The sequence below is a fragment of the Dipodomys spectabilis genome, unplaced genomic scaffold (genome assembly GCF_019054845.1).
Source record: "Dipodomys spectabilis isolate Male_0828 unplaced genomic scaffold, ASM1905484v1 ptg000001l, whole genome shotgun sequence".
In the NCBI taxonomy this organism is placed as follows: Eukaryota; Metazoa; Chordata; class Mammalia; order Rodentia; family Heteromyidae; genus Dipodomys; species Dipodomys spectabilis.
The window spans coordinates 22,758,752-22,781,818 of record NW_024870678.1 but is presented as its reverse complement, the minus strand read 5'-3'; the positions used below and the strand labels follow the sequence as shown (position 1 = coordinate 22,781,818).

At 37.6% G+C, this 23,067-nt stretch overlaps 2 protein-coding genes across 7 annotated transcripts in view; both read left to right on the top strand.

The window, feature by feature from the left end:
- Bclaf1 (BCL2 associated transcription factor 1) overlaps positions 1-6,970 on the top strand; it is a 32,497-nt gene extending 25,527 nt beyond the window's left edge. For 4 of the 6 annotated variants that reach the window (XM_042691720.1, XM_042691556.1, XM_042691639.1 and 1 more), the window contains 2 exons: positions 3,334-3,546; positions 3,667-6,035. In XM_042691720.1, the coding sequence (XP_042547654.1) occupies positions 3,334-3,546; positions 3,667-3,672 (219 nt within the window). In that variant the 3' untranslated portion in view covers positions 3,673-6,035. Of the gene's footprint in view, positions 1-3,333; positions 3,547-3,666; positions 6,036-6,651 lie in introns of those variants that run through there. The other 2 variants (XR_006149228.1, XR_006149224.1) reach the window with 2 other exon arrangements.
- A 5,072-nt stretch (positions 6,971-12,042) lies between these two features.
- Positions 12,043-20,790, top strand: Mtfr2 (mitochondrial fission regulator 2). The gene is made up of 8 exons (XM_042691865.1): positions 12,043-12,266; positions 12,814-12,917; positions 13,941-14,048; positions 14,944-15,056; positions 17,136-17,362; positions 18,416-18,761; positions 19,476-19,650; positions 20,182-20,790. Exons 2-8 carry the CDS (start codon positions 12,855-12,857, stop codon positions 20,191-20,193), a joined length of 1,044 nt encoding a protein of 347 aa, XP_042547799.1. The 5' UTR covers positions 12,043-12,266; positions 12,814-12,854; the 3' UTR covers positions 20,194-20,790.
- The last annotated feature ends 2,277 nt before the right edge of the window (positions 20,791-23,067 follow it).

The following is a 23,067-nucleotide window of genomic DNA, read 5'->3' as shown; positions in this document are numbered from 1 at the left end:
ATACTGTACAGAGGAGTTACAGTTACATGGGCAGGATAATGCGTACATTTCTTACCAAGCATTGCAGCCTCCTCCTTTGTTTACCCTTCACATCCCTTCCCAGCCTCCCCCCTCCCCCCTGGCTGTAAATTTATGTTCTAAGTAAGGTTTAGGAAAGGGATAATGATTAGAATAGTTACAAGATTTGAGAGTTATTGAGTGAAGTAGTAGGGTACTATATTTTAGAAAATATGAGAAAACATTTATGGGAACTGTGTGACAATCTTAATTGGATGTTGGTAGGAAGAGGAAATTCTAGAGAACAGGTAACTGCATTAAGGAGAAACTTACTCTGTTCTTAATTTGAAGTGACTGAAGGTAATCAAGTGCAGATATATCCAATAATGTAGATCAGAAGCATCATTTTATAGTTCACCATTACAGGTATGATAAGATCTTGTATTTAGAAGAGGATTGAAAGATCATTGTCTCAAATGTGGGACTGGAGTAATGATAATAAAAGCCAGACAAGTGGACCAAGTATGAAAAGTAGAATAAGAGAAAGTGAATAGTGAGCCAGTAGATTGTAATTATGAAAATCTACCTGCTGTTAATCATTCAGATTCTGCTATAATAGAGTTTTATCTAAATGGAGATATAATCATTTTAGGTTGGCGGTAGTTTTATTGATAATACCAGGGTGTTAAAGAATCCAGCAACTTATCTGTAAAATTAATACTTTATACATTGCTATTTTGAACTATACTTTGAAATTTTGGTCTGTGTATAAAGTGTATTTATGTATCATGTTGATATTGAGTAAAATATCAAGTAGAAGACCTTAATTTTCTTCATAAATAATTCCCATAGTTATTTTTATTCTTAATATATAATGAAATGGTAACTTTCAGTTTTACATAGATATTGAATTTAAAATAGTTTGCATCCTAGGTAAAGATATTGTGACTTGTTTAGAAAGTTAGTGTTGATGAAACTAAACTAAAATGGTTTGCAAGTCAGAAAAAAATTGATATTTATACCTATATCCTACCTTAGGTTCTTTCCACATAACTGGGTGACATAAAAATGTTGTTCCCTTCAATGAAATATTAGTATTTCATAGGAGTTTAAATGTTTCACATGTACTAACTCACAGTGTTCCTAAAGTGAAGTGTTTTTACAGAAAAAAGAAACAGGCATTGAATAGCTTGACTATTATATGGCTTGTAAGATTGGAGTTAGAATTTGAGCACATACATCGAACTCCTGAGCTAGATTTGTGAAAGTACTGTAAAACTACAGTAGCATTTGGTTGTATTGTCTTTTGAAACTTCCCATGTCAAAACTGAGTTTATGAAAGAGCACAGTAATGTTTTCAATAATAGGAATTCCAGGGGAGATGCTAACTAGTATTAGGTAGGACAACCTTGATGGGGGTGAGTATGAAGAATTGAATGAAATAAGCAAGACAGCACTGAAGTGGATAAGTTCCCAGTTTTGAGTTGATATGTTTCTTCAGAGGATGAATAAGTCCCTTGAAAGTTGATTCTTTTTTTTTTTTTTTTTTTTTTGAAAGTTGATTCTTTTATGTAAAGGAAAGAAGAGGATCCAGAAAGTTTCATTCTAAAGTGGACTTTTTTTTATAAATTATTTTTTACCTGTGTGTAACTATCTTAACTTCTGATTGTTTGCCATCTATGAAATCTTAATATTGAGGTAGAAATTTTGGGTGTCAGAATTTGAGTATTAAGAGCATGGTTAGCATCAAAAAATTTAAATAGCTATTAGGATTCCCTCAGATCCCCAGCTTAGTGTATATTTAGCTATTACATTATCATCTGAAACTTTAGGTTAAAAAAAGTATCTAAAAATAATTGCTAGTTTAACTCTGGCATCTAGTTTTGCCACTGCTTTTCCTTTTTCTGCTAACTCTAAGATACCTAATAATAGCATATCTGGGAAATTGATTCTGTGCTTAATGTGCCTTAATTTTTTTAATCTGTAAATGAGGGATGCTAACAGTATTTTACATAAATGTTTAGAGTTTAGGTAAGTAAATACAGGTAAATGATGTAGAATAACGGCATACCCATAGAAAGAACTTTAGAAATAATTATCATCTTCCATTCAGTGCTTAGCGAGTAGGTACCTTTTCTGATTCCTTTTTTGTTCTCTTTTGATTTCCAATTATTTATGTGAGTAGATAAATTCTCAGAAGTTACATATATAGTTGTGGTTTCTGTAATATTTAAAACCATACTGTTACTTCCAGACTTAATGAATAATAGGAATACTGAAGGCTGTAAAGTTGGATATTAATGCCATAGGGAGCATGATACAACATAATTGTGTAGGCAGTGTTTTTAAGTGACAGACTTTTAAAATAGTGTATTTTGAAATGAAGGTTTTCCTGACATACTTAAATTTGTACCTTTGTTAATTCCAGAAATCATTCATAGAGTCATCCATATATATTCCCTTTCATTAACTTGGAAAAGATTAATAGTTAGGAAGTCCTTTCTTCTTTGTAATCTTTTACTGTCTTGTACTATCTCAGTACAAGGTAATTTTTTACTCATCTACAAAGTCCAGTACTTTTCAGTTTTGTAGATGGTTTTGTGAATAATTTGCAAGTTAGAGAATATGTATTTATAAAGCTAATTGTGACAAAAGGTTCAAATGAAATAGCTATAGTACAAAAGAAGATAACTGAGGCATATTACATTAGGAACTACAGTTTAGAAGTAGGTGAAATATATTACACTAGAAACTATGCCATTGTGATTTGATATTGACAGTCTAGCCCAGAAGAATGTATGTATACTTCTTGATGAGATTTTAAAATGTTTTTGTATGTAGGATATAATTTTCTTGCCACATATTTAATGAATGTTACGGTATTACAGTGGCACTTGTGTGGCTTTTTGCTACATCCTTTGCCACAACCTTATGACTGGTATTTTTGTGGACACATTGGTGGTTTTATTTTACTGTAATGGTGAATAACAAGTAGAGTTATTATACTGGTGGAGTATGACTAGACAGGCTAATATGGAAACGAAAATAAAATACTGAAAGTAATAATTTAGCAGTTGAGAGTCCCCAAATAGTTCTCTGGGCCACCCTTGGTGTTTGGGTTATTAAGTAGTAGGATGTAATTGTTCTTTGAGAATGGAACTTTTTTGTTGAAAAAAATTTTTTTTCTTGAAAAACAAATCAGTTATATTGTTTGTTTTACTATGCTTTAGAACATTATTAATCTCCAGACGAATAATTATATGATTTATGATTGAAGAAGCAATCATCTTTACAAGAAAGATTCATTGATTTTTCTTTTTTTTAACCTTTCTGTAGCATGATGATAGAGATGATGGTGTGGATTATTGGGCCAAAAGAGGAAGAGGTCGTGGTACTTTTCAACGTGGCAGAGGGCGCTTTAATTTCAAAAAATCAGGTAGTAGTCCAAAATGGACTCATGACAAATACCAAGGGGATGGGATTGTTGAAGATGAAGAAGAGACCATGGAAAATAATGAAGAAAAGAAGGACAGACGCAAAGAAGAAAAGGTAAAAATTGAATACCTTGTTATTCTGACATTCTAATTTAGCATGGGTTCATGGTAAACATACTGTTATGGATTGCTTCCATTTTTCACATCCTTATTAATCTTTATGTTTTTCTCTTAGGAATAGTGATTCTGAAGTAAGATTGCAACAGAGAGCAGAACTTGCACCCACCATTTTTTTTAACCTGATTTTTGTTTTCATATAAGAATGTAAGCATTTTACTTAAAATTTACTGTTTGCAAGTAGTCTAGAAATTTGTTTTAAAGTCTTCAAATACCTTGAAGAAACAGTAGACTGTATGTTGAAAATTGTACTGATAAAAAGTAGAAAATTGTTAACGTACCATATTTGTAACTATCAACTTTTAAAAAAGAACTTTTACTGTTTTTTGTTACATGCATTGTAATTCTGCTTTGTCTATATGATATGGTCAAGTACAGCTCTGTGAAAGTTCTGATTCTCTACTCCCTGTTTGTTACTGTTTTATTCTGAAGTAAACGTTAGCTCTACACAAATCCTTGAAGAGAAATTGTCTGTAGTGACCACACTAATAATTTAACTCCATATCCTTAATTTGAACACTACATTGTAGGGTGACTGGTGTTTGAAACATACCATGAAGTTGTTACTTTGGTCAAACCAGCTTAACATTTCTGCAAATATTAAGGAAAAACAAGCTTTGCCAATAGCTATAAAAGTAAAAATTATTAAGTTGAGAAAATATTATTTTTAATGAAAGCAAGCCGTGGCCTACAAAACAATCCTTTTTAGGAGTCTTTCACTATTTGAGTTCAAAATTGAGTATTCTCTACATTCTTTTGATAGCTTGAGTCATGGTCTTTAGTATCAGCTGTTTGAGACAGGGAAACTGATTTGTAGTGAAATTGAAAACAAAAATCCTTTCCACAGAACCATGTTAGTATTCAAAGAACAAAACCTGTACTTCTGGTATTGTTGTGGATGAGGTTTATCCTGCAGAGTAATTTGATGCAATATATGATCTAACAGCTTGCTTATTTGAGCTTCTGAACAGCTGAAGATTAGTTTGTAGAGTAATCACAAGAAGTGGCAGACAACATAACTGTTCACTAGTATAATATTTTAAGTAACATGTTCTAATGTCACCAATAAAAGATTTTGTCAGGAAAATTGTAGTATTAACTTGATTCTCCACTCCCCCTTATTTCAGTTGTAATTTGTAAAATGGCCTTTTTGTTTTCTATTGTTCAGGTAGCTAATGTTAAATGTCAAGTTTTTTTTTTAATGTAAAGGAGTAAAAATAGCAAACTTCAGTGTTTGTGTTTTGTTTTTAATATGTAAAGGAAGTCAGATTCATTGGATTCAGCTGGATGACTTGTATATTTTTGCATTTAAAAATGCTCACTATTAATGTAAGCTTTTAAGGCTCTTTAATTTTCAGTTTTGATGATTTTGCAGTGTGTCTTTCATCTTGATTATAGCCGGGGATTTTAGCTAGGAGGTATTAGAAACAAAACTACACCAAAGTTAGCATACACTTTCTTTGGCTTAAGATCCTTAGTGTTGTATTATTTTTTACAATTGTTTCTGAAATTAGTAAATCAGAATGAATATCCACCAAAGCCAAGGATGTGTTGCATTATTCTGGACATAATACTGCATTTGGAGTGATACTAATATTAAAACAACATGGATTTGACCCCTCACACAATTCTCATGACCATTCTATTTACAAGTATACAGATAAACTTATTTTAAAAGTTACTAATTGGTTAGACACCGAATCTATGCATGTTTATAAATGTGCAGGTTTTGCTTTTGTATTTAAGACAGAATGGAATTTGCTGAGAAATTATTTATAGGAAGTTGGCAAGTTATATAAATACAGTGCTATAACTTTTAGTTACTTTTATTCTTAAGTTGAGAAAAGAATACCCTACCAGACATAGAGTAGGGTAATTATGAGAATTCCACAGTATAATACCATTATGATTGTTACCTTTTTCAGAGCTAAGCATATAAACAAGTAGTGTGTGTTATTTTTTTAAGCCACAATTTTAATTCTACACTGTGACATGTTTTAAAGCTGAGTTGGTTCCTTTGGTAAGTTACTAGATTACAAGTGCCAGAAAATAACTTGGATAGCTGCATTAACATACTTTCTTTTGCCTAGAGCAAAGAAATAAAAATGAACCAAAGGATTTTTCCAGAAAAAATAAGATGTTTAAGAAGGCCATGACTCAATTCTTGGGTGTGTATGCTTTTCACCATCCTAGGAATTTTAATAACAAAAAGCAAAATACGTTTCCCCCAATTGCATTCTACTTCAAGGAATTGCTGCTGTTCCCTTTTTTGTCACCGTTGAAATCATTGTTGGGAATTATAATTTGAGAAAAAAATATTACCCAATAAGGATGAATGTAGATGGCTAAACGATTTTTACTCAATGTGATGTATAAACAGGGACTCTTGTAAATTGTCATATGCCAATAAAATGTCATAAGTGGTAACAGCTGCTGTTTGTTTACCTAATTTTGAAATCATTATGTATTCTTCCTTATGGATTTCTATTGCTTATTTCTAGACCCTAGAATATTAACTCATTTATATGAGTTATATAAGTAACTTGGTATATGTTGATAAAATTCCTCAACTATTACTATCTTTCCCTGGGAAAAGGAGAAATTGTAACTCATAAGTGAATCATTACTAAAAAACAGGCATTCTAGCTTTGTAGTTTATTGCTGTGTTAAATACAGGGCCTTCCTTTAAATCCTCCTGTAGTTAATAACTAAAGGATTGTTTCCTTTAGTAAGATCTTGTGCAGTTCTTACCACACTGACAGATTATTTTGAAACATAAAATGTGCCTCCCTTTCAACTGGAAACATTTTCACAGAACTTTGTGTGCTAAGACAGATTGACAATTTTTAACTTTAACTTAACCTTTTTATTTTGAGATCACAAGTTCTTATGCAATTGAAAGTTACTGCAGAGTGTCCCTTGTATTCCACCCAGTGGTGAATTGATACTTGGTAAAGTGAAGTACACTTCCAGTACTGTAAGTATCACATTCTAACCACCTCCTTTACCTTCAGTGCCATTGATCTACTCTCTGCTTCTCTAGTGTTGGTTCAAGAAAGTTCGATACATACAGAGAAACAGACATGATGTAAGCTGGGATTGGCTTTTCTCAGTCAACATGATTCTCTGGGGATTCATCTGCTTGGTGTGTGTTTCAAGAGTCCACTCCATTTTACTGCTAAATAGTGTTGAACATGTGGACCCACAGTGGTCTGCTCTGTCATTCACTTCTGAAGAACACCTTGTTTTCCAGTTTTGTGATCGTTGCAAATGTTGCATCTATATAAACATTTGTGAAGTTTTAAAAGTTTTTAATTGAGATGAAATTTACATAAAATAAATTTACCCATTTTAAAACAATGCATTAGCAATTTAGTACATTCATAATGTGCCACTTACAGTTCTGAAATACTTTCAGCACCTCAAAGAAACCTGTTTTTATTAAGCAGTTGTTTCTTATTTCTCCTCCTGTAGCTCCTGACTGACATACTGTACTATACCTCTACAGCTTTCTGGTTAGTCCGTGTAAAGTTAGGCATACAATAGTTTTTGGTTTTGTTTTCTCCTGTTGCCAGTCCTTGTATTCCTTGCTAAGCTTTTTTGTTTAAGGCTAGATTTCAACCATGTGAGCCATGCCTCCAGTTCTGGCTTTTTGCTGGTTGGAGATGAGACTCCTGGACTTTTCTACCTGGGCTTGATTTGAACTGTTATCCTCCAGTCTCAGCTTCCTGAGTAGCTTGGATTATAGGCCTTTAGTGAGCCATTAGTGCTTAGCTGGCTGTGTATTTTTCTGCTCCATTTACTTCCAAATAAAATCATTTCATTGTTAGATGGCTGTATAAAATTCTATTGTGTATATAATACTCATTTTTTGATCCATTGTGGGACACTTGGCTATTGTAAAATGTGCTGTGATGAACATGGATTTGCAGGTGTTTTCCATGTATCTTTTTCTTTGGTGCTGGTTTTGGAGCTTGAACTCATGGCCTGGGTGCTACCCCTGATCTTTTGTGCTCAAACTAGTGCTCTCTTGAACCACTCCTGGCCTTTTTTGAAGTTAATTGGAGATAAGAGTCTCAGACTTTCTTGCCAAGGCTGGCTTCAAATTGTGAGATCCTTGGACCTTAGCCTCCTGAATAGCTAGGATTACAGGTGTGAGCCACTGATGTTTGACTTACTTTGTATCTTGATAAGCAGTCTCATATAAATGCTCAAAAGTAGTTTCACTGGATATAAGGTAACCATGTTTAGTTTTTTGAGAAATTGGTACTTTTTTTCCATAGTAGTTACATATGGCTATACTAGTTTACCATTCCCACCAGCAATAAGTATATTATGATGCCTTTTTCCAGCATTTTTTAGTTTCAATAGTTGTTTTTGACTCATCCATTTTATCCTTTATATTTCCACTTCTGGAAGGTTTTTTTAAGTGCACAATATCATTTTAAAAGCTAAAAATGCTTCAATAGCTTCTGGTTGTTGGAACAGCTGTTGTTTGCATTCTTGCCTTGTCCTATGCCTTACCCCTAACAAAAAATTACAAATTCTTTTTATTTTTTTTTTGGGGGGAGGGGTCCGGTCGTGGGGCCTGAACTCTGGGCCTCAGCGCTGTCCCTCAGCTCTTCAGCTCAAGGCTAGCACTCTACCACTTGAGCCATAGCGCCACTTCCAGCTCTTCATTTTGCTTATGTGGTGCTGAGGAGTCGAACCCAGGGCCTCAGGCATGCAAGGCAAGCAAGCACTCTCCCACTGAGCCATCTTCCCAGCCCAACAAATTCTTGTCAGTGTGATTGAATTTTAGCACATTGTTTCCAGGTTGTTACTTAATTTTACTTACGTCTCATTTCCTATTTCCATAGTAAAAATATTCTGAGCAAGAGCACAGATTTCTGTGAACCAGGAAAGTTGGATTGTAGTAAGTTGTCTAATGTTTGGTATATTCAAACTAGAAGTTTGAGGCCTAAAATAGGGTCATGTGAATAGTTGGAATAGGTTATGTGTCCAGTACTTTGTTTCTAGTACTTAAAAAGGAGTTTTCCAGAGTAGAAGTAACCAAGGTTATGTGTCCAGTACTTCAAGTTTCTAGTACTTAAAAAGGAGTTTTCCAGAGTAGAAGTAACCAAATTCAAATCATGTGCAAACCAGGGAAAACATTCCATATCACCTTCATTTTAATATGCAAAACTGGAAGCCGCTTGAAAAACAGGTACATGAACATTTGCCAAGCAGGAAAGTCTGTGAAACTCTTTATCTCCAATTAACCATCTGAAAACTGGAAGTGGCGCTGTGGCTCAAGTGTGGTACAGTGTTAGCTTTGAGCTGAAGAGCTCAGGGGCAGTGTCCGGGCTGAGTTCAAGCCCTAGGACCAACAAAACGAAACAGTTAATCTGGGAGGTTACTCCTGTAATCCTGTTGACTCAGGAGGCTCAGATGTAAGGATCCAATTCAAAGCCAGTTTGGGCAGGAAAGTCTGTGAAACTCTTATCTCCGGTTAACCACCAGAAAACAGGAAGAGGCTCTGTGGCTCAATGTGATGCAGTAGCCTGTGCACAAAGGCTCAGGGATAGCACCCAGGCCCTTGGTTCAAGCCCTATGACTGACAAAAACAACCCCCCCCCCCCCCCCCAGTTAATCTGCAATAGCAAGTTTTCTGCAGAAATTAGCTTGTCAGGAATACCTTTGTTACTTAATGCTGAACCTTCCCCCCCCCCCCCCAAAAAAAAAAAGTTGGATGATGTAAATCAATATTAAGCATTTGTTTTCACTCCTAAGTGGGAGTGAAAAACTAAAACGGTTTTCCTGAACCCTTTTTGAGACAGGAAGAAAATGTGTCTGTACCTGGGTTTAGAACTTACTGTGTAGCCAGTCCATGCTGGCCTCAAAATGGCAGTCCTCTTGAGTGCTAGGGTGTGTGCCTACATACTCATCCAACAACTGAAGTTTTTAGTGATTACTTAAGGAAACATTTCAACACAAGATAGAAAAATGTATTTTTAAGATTTTCAAGGTTTTATGCCATGTTTATTTGTTTATGTGGGTGACAATTTGCCATTCATTTGTTATAAGACAATCAAAACGAGCTATTGAGTTTTTATGAAGGAGGATTTTAAATTGTGTTGTTTAGACCACAACAATATTGAAAATTATTTGGGTTTATTATCACTAAAGGGTGGAGGATTGATACATAGCTGGACGGTCTGAAGATCCAACTGGGAAAACAAAACTTTCTGATGAGGTTTTAGCCAACCCTTACTACATAGTGAACAAAAGTATTCTTATTTATGCTCATAATATATGGATTTTGGCAATGCAGAAAGAAAAAGGCACACACATACACATATAGGAATTAAAATTTTGAGTTTTCTGGTCATGTTCATCCCAATTTGTATTACCCTTTTATGACACTTGTGAAGATTGGAGAGGCAATTACTTGGTTTTTGGTAGAATAGTTTACCCTATTAAGGTTATCACAGTGTAGTAATTTGAGTTTGCTTTACTATCCGCACGGGGTCACAGGGCTTCTCTTCTGGGAAGTTGGGAAAATAAACATTTAGCTTTTTTTTTTTTTTTGCTTAAACTGTTGTTTGGTCTAGTTCCATTCATTGAGAAACTTCCTGGCCTTGAGTGTACTAGTATGAATAATACACATCTGGCATTGGGAAACCAGAATAAACCATAAAGGTAGCTGTAAGAAAATTATTAGTGATCCTGGAAAATGTTGGCAGCTAGGTAGCAAAACCAAATGCTAATTGATAACATTTGTTATAAAACTGGATGATAAATATTTCCACGATTCTCCAAATATCAATTGAAGATGTGAGAGTAAAGAATTGTCTCTCGACCGTCAGCCACCAGCTATTCACTGGGCAGTAGCTGATAGTCGTGAGGCTGATACCTTTGATAATTTGAAGTACCCACAGTATAGGCTGGAATGGCTAGGACAGTTTTCTCCGTCAAACTCAGCTGACCTACCAGGTCTAGGACCAGATCTTCACAGTGAGGAAAGGATAAAAGTGCAATCAGGTTGACCTGGGTAGATAGAGGGCTTGTATCAAGAGAAGTGTACAAGAAAGTCTCAAAAAACAAATGTACCCTATTTGTGAATACTATTTGAAGGGTACTCTACACAGATTATTAGCTTTTTTGAAGTTGGGATTATAAAGTCGTGATTTATTCACTTAGGAGAACCAAGGATGACAGAATTGGGGAAAATTTTTGTCTGGCTTAATTCCATGTAGGAATCCAGTTGCTTTTTACATTGTCAATCAGCGCTCTCTGGCTACTTTAGCCCTTCCCTCCTTCAAATACCTGGGAAAGTGATCAATCACTGCTCTGCATTTATTTACTTCCAAATCTTTTCCTGTCCATTTATTCAACAAGTGGATTGGGTGCCTACTAGGCACCAGTTGACAGTGTATAGTACTATATACCGATCCTTTCACTATAATATAAGCTGTAGGAGGGCAGGGACCTGCTCAGCTTAGAATGGTGCCTGACACATAGTAAGACACCCAGCATTAGTTGAGTGAATAATCTTCAGAGAAGTTAAAAATTACAAAATTTCCCTCAGATGTAGGTCAGAGATAAAGGCACAGATTTGTCCACTCCAATGCCACTCCTGCTTTCCCAAGGAAAGGAAGCTGTGTTGTCCCTCATGAAGCTAGTTGGCTCCAATTGACTAAAAACGGATGTCATCACTGCGGATCCTTGGTTAGGCTAAGGGAATGTCCAGCCCCCTGTTGGTATCCTGGATAATCAGAAGCCTTTAGTGCACGAACGAATTAATTTAAATATTGCAAAAGTTAAAAAGTAAGAGTAAGGCTTAGCTTACATTAGTCCGGGAGGGATTCAACAGACGTTCAGAAAGTCATTTGACGGGCTGGGAGTGTGGCTTCGTGGAGGGGTGCTTGCCTAGCGAGCGTGAGGCGCTGGGGTATATTCTTCAATACCACGTCAACAAAAAAAGCCGGAAGTGGTGCTGTGGCTCAAGTGGTAGTGCTACCCCTGGGGAAAAAAGGTCCCAAGGTCAGTGCCCAGGCCTTCAGGCCCCGAGACCGACTCGGTGGTCATCGAACGTGGGAGGGCACGTCCCTTTGGGTCCTGGTTTCGCGTGCCACACGGCTTCTCTAAAAACAGCTCTAAGCGGCGTTGAAACTAGCTTTGGTCCCGTGTATGCGTCACTTTCCCGGGAAACTTGTCCCGCCTGTCAACTTCCTGTCCACTGCTATTGGCTGCCTTGCGGGAAGGCCCGCCCCCTTAAAGAAGAAGGAAAGGACCCACGGTTTTAAGCCCTTCTAAAAAGGTCACATCCAAGGGCCAATCAGGAGCCGCGGTCTTCATCTTGGTCCAATGAGATCGTGCTGCGGCCCAGGCCCGCGGAGTTTGACTTTAAGGTTCCTGGACGCGGAAGTGGGGAGGAAGCCGCTGCTTAGTTGCTGTCCAGGCGGAGCTCTACTGTCCGTGTGCGGGCTGTCTACCGCCTGGCCCTCTCTCCCTGCCTGCCACTCTCCACTGCCCGGCCTCCACGTGTGCTCGCACTGCTGGGTCCTGTAACCTGAGCGCCCTGGACTCGCATCAACGCTCTCTGGATGGTTCAGAGGAGCTTCCATAACGCCCCACGTCCCGTGCGCAGGCTGCTGAGGCTCAGTCTCCGGATAGGTGAGCGAGGCCACCTGGCCGGGTGTGGGGAGGGTCGCCGAGAGCCAGCCGCGCGGCTGGACTCGGATGGTCGCCAGGTGCTGGTTAGGTGGTTGAGTCGCGTCGCCTGCCGCCATCACTTCTCTTATCTTTAAAATGAGCGCGGGGGATGAGTGGTATCCACTACGTTTGTGTGAAGAGGTGGTTTTCATTCTGAGTCAGGCCTTGCCCGCTGTGAGGGGTCCCAACGAGTGCCCAGTGCTGTCAGCTGTCCCAAGTGCCCAGGGCTGTCGGGTCCTGAGGGCTGAGAGCTGTCAGGACAGATCCAGCCACAGTCTCAAACCAGCTCGAAGCCGGTTTAGAAAGACTCAAACATCCCATAGAGTTTTAATGTAATTTAGCAGATGAGTTGAAATTTTAGTTAAAATCCTCTTCTCCCCGACTTTCTGATTTTCGTCAAAATAATGATGGCCAGAATTGGTATAATGAAAGATCTCTTCTAGACGACTTCATACAGCTTAGTGTACTTGTCAAGAGTAATATTTGCTTAATTTTATTTTCCCTGAAGGTACCGAGAAATTGATGATGTTACCTTGAATTTTCTCATCAATGTCTCTGATCTTGAATATCTTAAGAGAGATTCTGGCATATTTTGGTGTTCCCATAGACCAGGTAAATGTTCTTTAGTGGTTTAGAATGAATCTACTGTCTTTGTTTTTGTGTCTTGTTTTGAAAATGGGCTATATGTAAATATTTTTAGGCAAAATTTTTTTCCCACTTAGGTGGAACAAAGATGAGTTTGCAATAGCAATAGTTGAAATGGAAAAGAAGGGTGCTAAGATTTTTCAGGACCTATTTCCCTCTTAAGTTAAATGTCAATAGAAAATACAAAAGGAGTAAAATATATGACATTACCTTCACAGAGTTAGATTGGTTATCGATAAATAGAACTTCTAATTCAGGTAGCTTATGAGCAAGTTTGATGTTTGGGCGTGTATAAGATGGCAACTTAAAACCTCACCAAATCTAGAATGAATTTGAGAGAGAGTATCCTCTCTCTCAGGTAATTACAGGTAATCCTGTAATCCTAGCTACTCAGGAAGCTGAGATCTAATAGTTCAAAGCTAGCCTGGGCAGAAAAGTCTGTGAGACTCTAATCTCCAGCTAATCAGCAAAAAGCAAGAAGTAGAGGTGTGGTTCAAGTGGTAGAGTGCCAGCTTTGAGTGAAAAAGCTTGGAGTCCTACTTCCATAGTCTCCTGAATCCTGGCATTATAGATGTGTATTACCATTCCCAACAATTATTAGTTTGCTTGGACCAAAAGGTGAGATTTTTAGTTGCTGGGAGAGGGGATAAATTTTTCTGAAGAAAATCCTTCTCCAAGGTATTAGGACAGTATTGAAAAGAGAGAACAAATCCTGATGCATTCTTCCCCTCTTCTGTCTCTCCCTTGTTATTTGCTTCCCCTTTCCTCTCTTTTTTCCTATTTAAAAAGAGTTTTCTTCACTTTAATATTTTTAAAACCAGATTATTTAAAAATATATGTAATCGTTCTTTGAAGATATTTTAAAAGCATGCCATACTATATTTTCTTTTTAGAAAATAAATGTTATTACATCTTGTGCATTTCCTTTATTTCTTGGATATTTAAACAAGGTAATTAGTATGTTTTAAACTAAGCTTTATTTTTAAATAGGTTTTACTGACTTGGAAAAATAAAAATAAATATGGATCAGCTCGGAGTATTGTTCGTATTATTGGGAAAATACTTCCTTTAGAACCTTGTCAAAGACCTAATTTTGAGGTAAGTAAGGTGTTGATGGGCTCCTATGGACAAATCCTAGATACTGTTAGCAAGAAGCTAACAGTCTGTCTCTGGAAACAAGTCATTTCATGATTAAAAAAATTTTTTTTGGTGCACATCTTTGGGCTTTCATTCAGGGCTTCTAACTCTCTCTTAACTTTTTTGCTCAATCATTTGAGCCACACATCCACTTCTGTGTGGGGTTTTTTTTTGTTTTTTTTTTTTGGTGGTTATTTGGAGATAGAGTGTTGTAGATTTGTCTGCCAGGCTAGCTTTGAACTGCTATCCTCAGATTTCAGCTTCCTGAGTTGCGAGAAGTACAGACAGCCACCAGTTTCCTGCACCCACCCTGAATATTTTTGTTTCTTTACCATTACATTCAAACACGAATAGGTGCAAAGAACACCTGAGATCTATTTTACTTATTTTTATGGACTATATGTCTATATATACTATAGATACATATATATGTACTATTTTATTAACCAAGGAAGACAATATTGCTACACACTGAGGCTATAGTATAAGATTCCTTGCAATATTTTTTTTTTTTTGGGGTCCGGTCGTGGGGCCTGAACTCTGGGCCTGGGCGCTGTCCCTCAGCTCTTCAGCTCAAGGCTAGCACTCTACCACTTGAGCCACAGCGCCACTTCCAGCTTTTTTTTTTCTTTTTGCTTATGTAGTGCTGAGGAATTGAACCCAGGGCCTCAGGCATACAAGGCAAGCGCTTTACCACTGAGCCAACTTCCCAGCCCAAGATTCCTTGCAATATTTTCTCTTGTTCACAGATTGCATGCTTTTCTTTTGTATATCCTTTCCCCTTTTTTATTTCCTTTGGATTGTTAATGTATTAATGCCTTTCAGAGCTCTGACTTTTTTCATTTTTTTATTTTAGTTGATCCCACACTTGAACTCTGTGGAATCTAATAATTGTGGATCTGTGGTTCCATCTTTTGCTGATATTTTGTGTGTGGCAAATGATGAAGAAGCTGGTCACCTCAGATATCGGTAATTTCATATGCTTCTCTTGGGAAGTGGAATATAGCTATGATCTGAATTCTTGCATGTGCTGAAATTTGCAATGATCATCTTTTTTCTCCCTCTCTGTCTCTGCTGAATCCTACTAATATCTTCCATTTTTTAGAGGTTTTTTTGGGGGGGGAGGGGAGAGAGAGGGATTTGAACTCAGGACTTTGTGTCTGCTAGGTTTGAACTATACCTCTAGTCCTTTTTCTCTGATTTTGTTTGAGATAGGGTCTTGCTTTTTGCCTGGGCCATCCTGGGGTCTTAATTCTCTCCCATTTATGCTTCCTATGGTAGCTAGGATGATAGGCATATGCTATCATGCCCAGCTTTTTTGTAATGAAAAATGACCTAGTAAGTTCCTTTTTTCTGTTTTTTTTTTTTTTTTTTTTTTTTTTTGCATGGCCTGGTCAGGAACTGTAAGTAGGATTATAGGCCTGAGCTATTGGCACCCTAACCAATTTCTTTTAGTATACTCAATCTGACATCAAATCTAGAAAAGTATGATTATTACAAAGTATTAGAATCATGATGGATGTTCATTGTTTTGTATAGTAGAAACAAAACATTTTTATTTCTATAAAATAAATGCTAGATTTATTTTTATATACTGAACCAAAATTTATATGGGACTCACTATTGTGTACTAGACAGTGGTGTTAAGAAAGCATTCTACCCTCTGTATACATGGGTTCCATATGGATTCTGTATTTGAGTTCCATATATGTGGATTCAGACAACCCTGGATCAAAACTATTTGAAGAAGAATTCTTGAAAATTCTCCAAAGAAAAACTTTGAATTTTCTGTGCTCCTGTTACTGCATTAATCCATGAGAATGAAGTGATAGATCAGCATTGTATGCGATTAATAAGTACAACTAATTTCAAGTATGAAGGAGATGTTCATAGCTTACTTACAGATTATGATACCATTTTATACAAGGACCTGAGCCTCTATAGATTTTGGTGTCTGCAAGGGATCCTGGAATGAATCTCCCATGATATTACAGATTATTACAAAATTAGGATGTATTACTCCTAGAGAGTACTAACTTACATATTAGTACATTCAGATAAGGCCTTTTGTTTGCAAGTGTTCTACTTCAGGTGTGTCCACAGTCTTTTTTTTTTTTTTAAGTTTGAGATAGGATCTTGCTACCTTTGCCTGGGCTTACTTTGAACTTGGGATTTTTCTACCTTCCTAGGGGCTTACTTTGAACTTGGGATTTTTCTACTCCCCTCCCTTTTGCTTCTTAATTTATTTTTTCAGATAGGATACCACATTTTTTTCTTGGGCTGGACTTAGACTCTGATTCTCCAAAATATGCTTCCACTGTGGTTGGGATGACAGGTATAAACTGCTTTTGTTTTTGGTTTTTTTTTGGGGGGTGCAGTTTGAATTTAAGATTTGGTTGCTATCTACTACTTGAGCCACAGCTCTGCTTCTGGTTTTGTTGGTCAGTTTGTGGAGATAAGAGTCTCACAGATTTTCCTTTCTGGGCTGGCTTCAAACCATGATCCTCAGATTTCAGCCTTCTGAGTAGCTAGGATTACAGGCGTATTTTCTGAGGTGGAATCTTGTTAATGTTCTGACTAGGTTGGCCTTGAACTTCAATCCTGATCTCAGAGCCTTCTGTGTAGTTGGGATTATAAATGTGGTTTATAGAATCCAGCCGTGTGTGTGTGTGTGTGTGTGTGTGTGTGTGTGTGTGTGTGTGTGTGTGTGTGTGTGTGTGTGTAATTATATATAATATATATATATATTATATATAATTTTGAGACAAAGTCTCCTTACCTCCTCCCAGGCTGGCCTTGAATTTGTGATCCTCTTATGCCTTTCAAGTAGCTAGGATACTGGTGTGTACCACCACACCCAGCTTTGTGTGTGTGTGTGGGGGGGGGGGTACTGGAGACAAAATTTTGTACATTCTATGCAAGTAGTGTAACACTGAATTACAATCCCTGTCCCTGCTTTGTTGTCTTTTGATCTTTATGAGAGTTTCTTTTTCTTTTTTTGATGAAAATTTTCCTTGAAAATCTCCTGTTCTTTCTTTATACTCACAGAAAAAGCACATGGGAAAAGGAAGACAAAGAATTTGAATTTTTTCCTCCTTTGCAACCAGCTCGGTTTCACCTGTCACCTGGGCAGAACATGCGCATGGAAAATGATGTACCTGTAAGCAAAGCTGCGATTGAAAAGCTGGCTGCCCTTGAAGATGAGCTAACTTTTCTTCGCTCTCAGATTGCTGCAATTGTGGCGATGAAGCAACTGAGTAGTGGTAGAAATTCTGGTAATTAACGCTGGACTTGTGTCTCAGCTACATGATTCTTCTTTGGGATTTAAGTTAATGTAGTTTAGAATAGGAACTGTAGCTAGCATCAAATATGTGGCAGGAGGTTGGGTATATAACATCATATCTGAAGTTTATTTAGAATACATTGAGACATGTGTAGTGAGGGGAAGGCTTTGGTGTAACACATCTTCTAAGTAAGCCTTTCTAGTTCTTTAGAAAAGAAATGGAGAGTAAGGAAAAGAATTGGAGTTTAAAGAACAAGACAGCAGGGCTGGGAAGGTGGCTCAGTGGTAGAGCGCTTGCCTTGCATGCATGAGGCCATGGGTTCGATTCCTCAGCACCACATGAGCAAAAAGAAAAAAGCCGGAAGTGGCACTGTGGCTCAAGTGGTAGAGTGCTAGCCTTGAGCTGACGAGCTGAGGGATAGTGCCCAATCCCAGAGTTCAGGCCACACGACCGGACCCCCCAACCCCCCCCCCCAAAAAAAAAGACAGCATTGAAAGGTATGCACATGCATACACAATATATACACATATCATTTGTATAGTATATGTATATAGCATATTTATAACATGATTTATTATAGAAATAAGTCATAATTTATGATAGTTTAGATACAAAAAAGGACTATAATGATATATAAATACACAATTATCAGCTTACTCACTGTCTTGTTAGGAGTAAATGTGTTGGTGAAACTAGTTAAATGCTCTGTGTATTCCTTTCAGGCTCATGCCTAAAGAAGAAGGTGCTAGTTTCTCACTATGTTGATAGAGTGTATGTGTCAGTTTAGTGTTCCTAACCACAAGTTGTTGATCATGTTTTAGCTTTTTAAATGGAGAATGGAGCTCAGATTCTGTAGGAACACTTGTGAAACCACTTTGCTTTCTCTTTAAAATACATGCTGATAATCCCTAATTGGATTAAAAATGAATGCACAGTTTGGCTGAACTCTTACAAAGGGTTCCTGTTCTGATTCTCATGTTACTTATGTATTTTGTGTGACAGAGAATGTTGCATGAGTTCTTGAACACACTGCCTTGGTTTTAGGTTCCTGTGACTTGAATGAAGACAGTGGCGTAGGAGGGACCCCATCATCAGCTCAACTGAGAGCAGATCCAGATCCAGATCCATTTCCAAAATCAGCGGTTCCTCCTCCTCCACCGCCACTTCCTCCTCACTGTCCTTCTCTCCAGCCTCCATGGAGCCCCCCCATACAATCTGGATCTACCGATGTTGGTGACTCAGATATTCCAGTAACTGAAGTGAAAAGGCAGCATTCAAGTATGAGGAAGAACATTTATAATCATTCCCCAGACCAAAGAAATGCTGGTGTTCCAAACATGTTGGATGTTCTAAAGGACATGGATAAGGTGAAGCTTCGTGCTGTTGAACGGTAAGTTATAATCAGGGACAGGAGCTGAAATGCTGTCAACAGTGCTTTAAGGAAATCATGTTGATGTTTTTCTCATTTCTTACTCCTTATCACTTCTGGTTGCTCCTCCCTGAAATACTCCTTTTTGACTATTTCTTCTATGGCCTTATAATTCTGGTTTTTTTTTTTTTTTTTGATACCTTACTATGTAGAGTATCTACTGTTTTCCTTATCTACTGTTTTCCTTTCCATTGTTTCAGTCACCCATGGTCAATTATGGTCTGAAACTCTTAAATGGGAAATTCCAGAAATAAATAATTCATCAGTTTTAAACTGTATGCTCTTTTGAGTAGCATCCTGCGATAGTAGGTATTCAGTGAGGACTGAATGAACAAACCCATGAGTGGTTAGCCAAAACATTTTCATGAAAAAAATTGAAAAAGTTCTTAAATAGTTAAACTTTTCCTCCCACTGGAAAATTAGAAAATTAAAGTTAAGCTTTTCAGGACAGTGATAGTAAAGAATGCCAGGCTGTAGAAGGTTGTGGTACAGTCTTAACACACATGGATTCTTAGTTTTTCTGATTCTCAATTCATACTTTCCTTCAGAGTTCTTATTTTATGACACCAAGTTCTTGAAGACTAATTAGGTTATAATTACAATGCTTATTTTCCTAATGTGATTGTCGACAAGAAGCTAAAAAAATTTAAATTAGTCAATGTTTTTAAAAACCAGGTCACCAGGTGGTAGGCCCATTCATAAGAAGCAAAGACGAAGTTCCCAGTGGGATCCAGTATCTCTAATATCACATGCACTGAAGCAGAAGTTTGCATTTCAACAAGATGATTCCTTTGACACAGGAGATAGATCTTGGGAAGCTTCTCCATTTTCTAGTCCAGAAACTTCAAGGGTAAGCTATAACAATCTAACATTATCTTTTAAGTTTTTCTCAAGCTGTGCTCTTTATGCTAGAACCTTTGCATGTAAGCTTTTTGGCTGTTAATATTCCCATTCTTGTTACTTTTACATGTTTGTTTTCACAGTTAGCTTATAACATAAAGCACTGGATTTGAAAAATACAAGTGCCCATTTATATATAGTAACTTGACCTTGACAAGATCTGAGTGGCCTGAGGCCCATATCCATGAAGCTGTTAAGGTTGCACTGGAATTTCCAGAACCATGAGCCAAAATAAGCCTTTTCTCAATATAAGCAAACTGCCTTCGGTATTTAATTACAGTACCACAAAGTTGACTAATACATAGTTTAATTTTCTATTTGCTTCTGTGTCCTCAGTTTGGAGTACAGTATTGACTGTGCCCACGGCCCACTCTCAGATAACTACATGCTGTTGAGTGAATGAAATCTTAAAGGTTTATCTGCTGCTTGTCTTGCCATATTCCTTGACATCTGAGTATGTTCTATGTTTGCTTTCTTTCAGTTTGGACAGTGATCTAAGGGAAAAAAAATAGGTATGATTCCTGGGAAGAGAGGTGGAGGAATGTGCCACATGTCCTCCTCTGCCTTTCCAAGGCACACATCCTCTGTTGGTGAGGCCTGAGGAAGACTCTGCGAATTATGTGCTTCTGGAGTTCGGAAGGAAGATCCAGAGTTAACTGGCTACTGAAGAGAGTTACAGCTATGATTTTTTTTTCTGTGTACTAATATTATTGATAGTAGACTATATACCTCAGTATTTTAAACCAACTGTGATTTCCTAATTTAAGTGCCTTTGAATCTTTTAAAAATTGTCAGCAATCTGGTTTACTTGGCTTCCAGTAACCTGGAGATTGTCAAAGAAAATGCAATTGTAATATTTTTCATTAAGATGGCATTCATTTTAATCATATAGATTTGAACTTCTCCTGACATAATTCTTAGAAGTACATTCTGACCATTAAGTGCTACAAAATGGAAGTAGAATTTTAAGTTTTGCCCATATTTGCTATGTAAATATATATTTCTGACTTTTGTTTCCTGTGATCCTTACTATGTTTATACTCTGTTCTTTTGTAACTAAACTGTACAATAAATGTGTCATTTGAGCTTGTTTGTGCTTTGTAGCAATTCAAATGCTTGCCTTCTGTTTCATAAAAATCTGACCTTTCTCTGTTAGGACATTCTGTAGGTAGTTTTTTGAGTAGCGCAAATGAAGTATGTGGTTAACAATAGTTATTTTGTTCTTGTTCACCCACATTCCAACCTGTTCTGGAAATCTACATACACAGAAGCTACCGGCACCCCCTGAGAAAGCATTTTAAATAGTATTAAGTACATACTTTCATATTGGAGATTGAATTTATTTTTAAATTGAAACCCTCTTCCTCCTAAACCCAGACAGGTCAGGGGAGTTAAGTGTGAGATTTCTCGATCAGATGTGTCTGCTGCAGGTTGGGTTGTCTGGGAGCAGAATAGGTTGGGAGGAGCACGCAGGTGTCTGGGTGTGTTCTCAGGATAAGCATGTGAGGAAGGAGTGGGAAGGAAGGTTTGGGTGACCCAGCAGTTGGGTTTAACAAGCCTTCAGTAGATCTCCCAGTGACCTCTGGTGGCTTTGGAGTTGTTTTCTATCACTTGGATGGTGCTGTTGGGTCTTTACAAGTTCACCTTGACTAGACTTTGGGGTAGGGCAATGACTTTGATGAAAGCTGTGTTGGTTCATGGTTTTCAGGCCTGAGCTGGATTGTAATGGCTCATCACAGTTGATTCCACAGGACACGGATCCAAACACTGCAAAGTCCACTGAATTGGACCTAAGAAGTTGCCTCAAATGCAAAGTCTGCCTTCCAGTGCAGTTAGCGTGGATAAATGCTATTACTCCTAATTTTGGACTCTGGGCCTGGGCTTTATCCCTCAGCTCTTCAGCTCAATGCTAGCGCTCTACCACTTGAGCCACAGCACCACTTCTGGTTTTCTGAGTGGTTTATTGGAGATAAGAGCCTCACAGACTTTTCCTGCCTGGGCTGGCTTTGAATTGTGATCCTTAGTTCTCAGCCTCCTGAGTAGCTAAGATTACAAGTCTGAGCCACTGGCACCTGGCTTTCTGCCATCCTTTTACTAGGCTAATTTAATTTTTTTTTTCCTGAAAATGATTGCATTCATGAAATTGGGACTAGAATGATGTAGGGAAGTATTTGTCTCTAAAGATTGTACAAGGTCTCAAAGCAGTAAGTAGTTTTAATATCCTAGAACAGAAACAGGAGAATCAAGTTGTCACTTCTCTGGACCTCCAACTCCTCCGCTGTAAAATGAGGCCAAATGGAATGTACTGAGGAAAGATATCCAATGTAATGTTCTATGGTTTGCCTAATCAGTTCAACTGGGTTGCCAACTAATTGTACCACAGTGATTTGGTCATGAGCTGACCTCGGGTGGGGAAAAGACTGAATTCTGTTATACTGTCCTTGCCTGTGGGCTAGTTTACCTTGTAGGCTACAACAGTAGTATGTTGGGTGACACCTGCTGTTCCTAGTGCTTCCCATATGTTGCTTCCCTTCAATCCACACAGAACCCAATATGGTGTAGGCTTTGGTTCACTTGGCAGATGAAGATCTATGCAGAGAGAGTGCTTCTCTAGCTCAGATTCTCATTGCTTTGTTAAGTGGCAGAGCTGGACTCTGAACATTAGGCATATGGACTTTCTAACCTCCATTTAAACCCAAGATAGGGTCAAATTTATCATTTATTCACACTTTGCATTATTCCAGAAAGTCTTTAAAGCAGTTTATGAAGTTATTTAAAGCATGCAAAAATCATGTTGGTAAGAAACTGAAAGAGGGTTGCCAGGTGCAGGTGGCTCATGTTTGTAATCCTAGCCACTCAGGAGGTTGAGATCTGAGGATTATGGTTCAAAGCCAGCACAGGCAGGAAACTCCATGAGACTATCATCTCCAATTAAGCACTAGAAAAGCTGGAAGTGGGGCTGTGGTTCAAGTGGTAGAATGCTAGCTGTGAGCATAATAGCTCAGGGACACACACACACACACACACACACACACACACACACACACACACACACACACACACACCCAGAGGAATAATAAATATGTCTGTAATTGTCCATCTATACCACAAGAGGGAAGTATAACACCAAGCACACCTTAGCTAATAACATGTTGCCATGTTCATATGACAAATAATTAGAAATTTTAGACAATTGCAAAAGCAGCTTATTAAGTGCCAAAGGGCACTCATGAAGTATAAATATCCACATCCTTGATAGATTACTTTATCATTAGGCTTATTCAACTTGCTCCCCAGCAAAGAGAGATTCTGTAAAATCCAATGATGGAAGCAAACAAAAATTTTGCTTATTATTAAACCTCAAGAT

Excerpts from the sequence above, each read along its gene's own strand:
- Mtfr2 (XM_042691865.1), top strand. The coding sequence starts at position 12,855 with ATGTCTCTGATCTTGAATATCTTAAGAGAGATTCTGGCATATTTTGGT. Across the intron at positions 14,049-14,943 it reads GTCAAAGACCTAATTTTGAG|TTGATCCCACACTTGAACTC; the intron begins GTAAGTAAGGTG and ends TTTTTATTTTAG. Across the intron at positions 17,363-18,415 it reads GAGTAGTGGTAGAAATTCTG|GTTCCTGTGACTTGAATGAA; the intron begins GTAATTAACGCT and ends CCTTGGTTTTAG.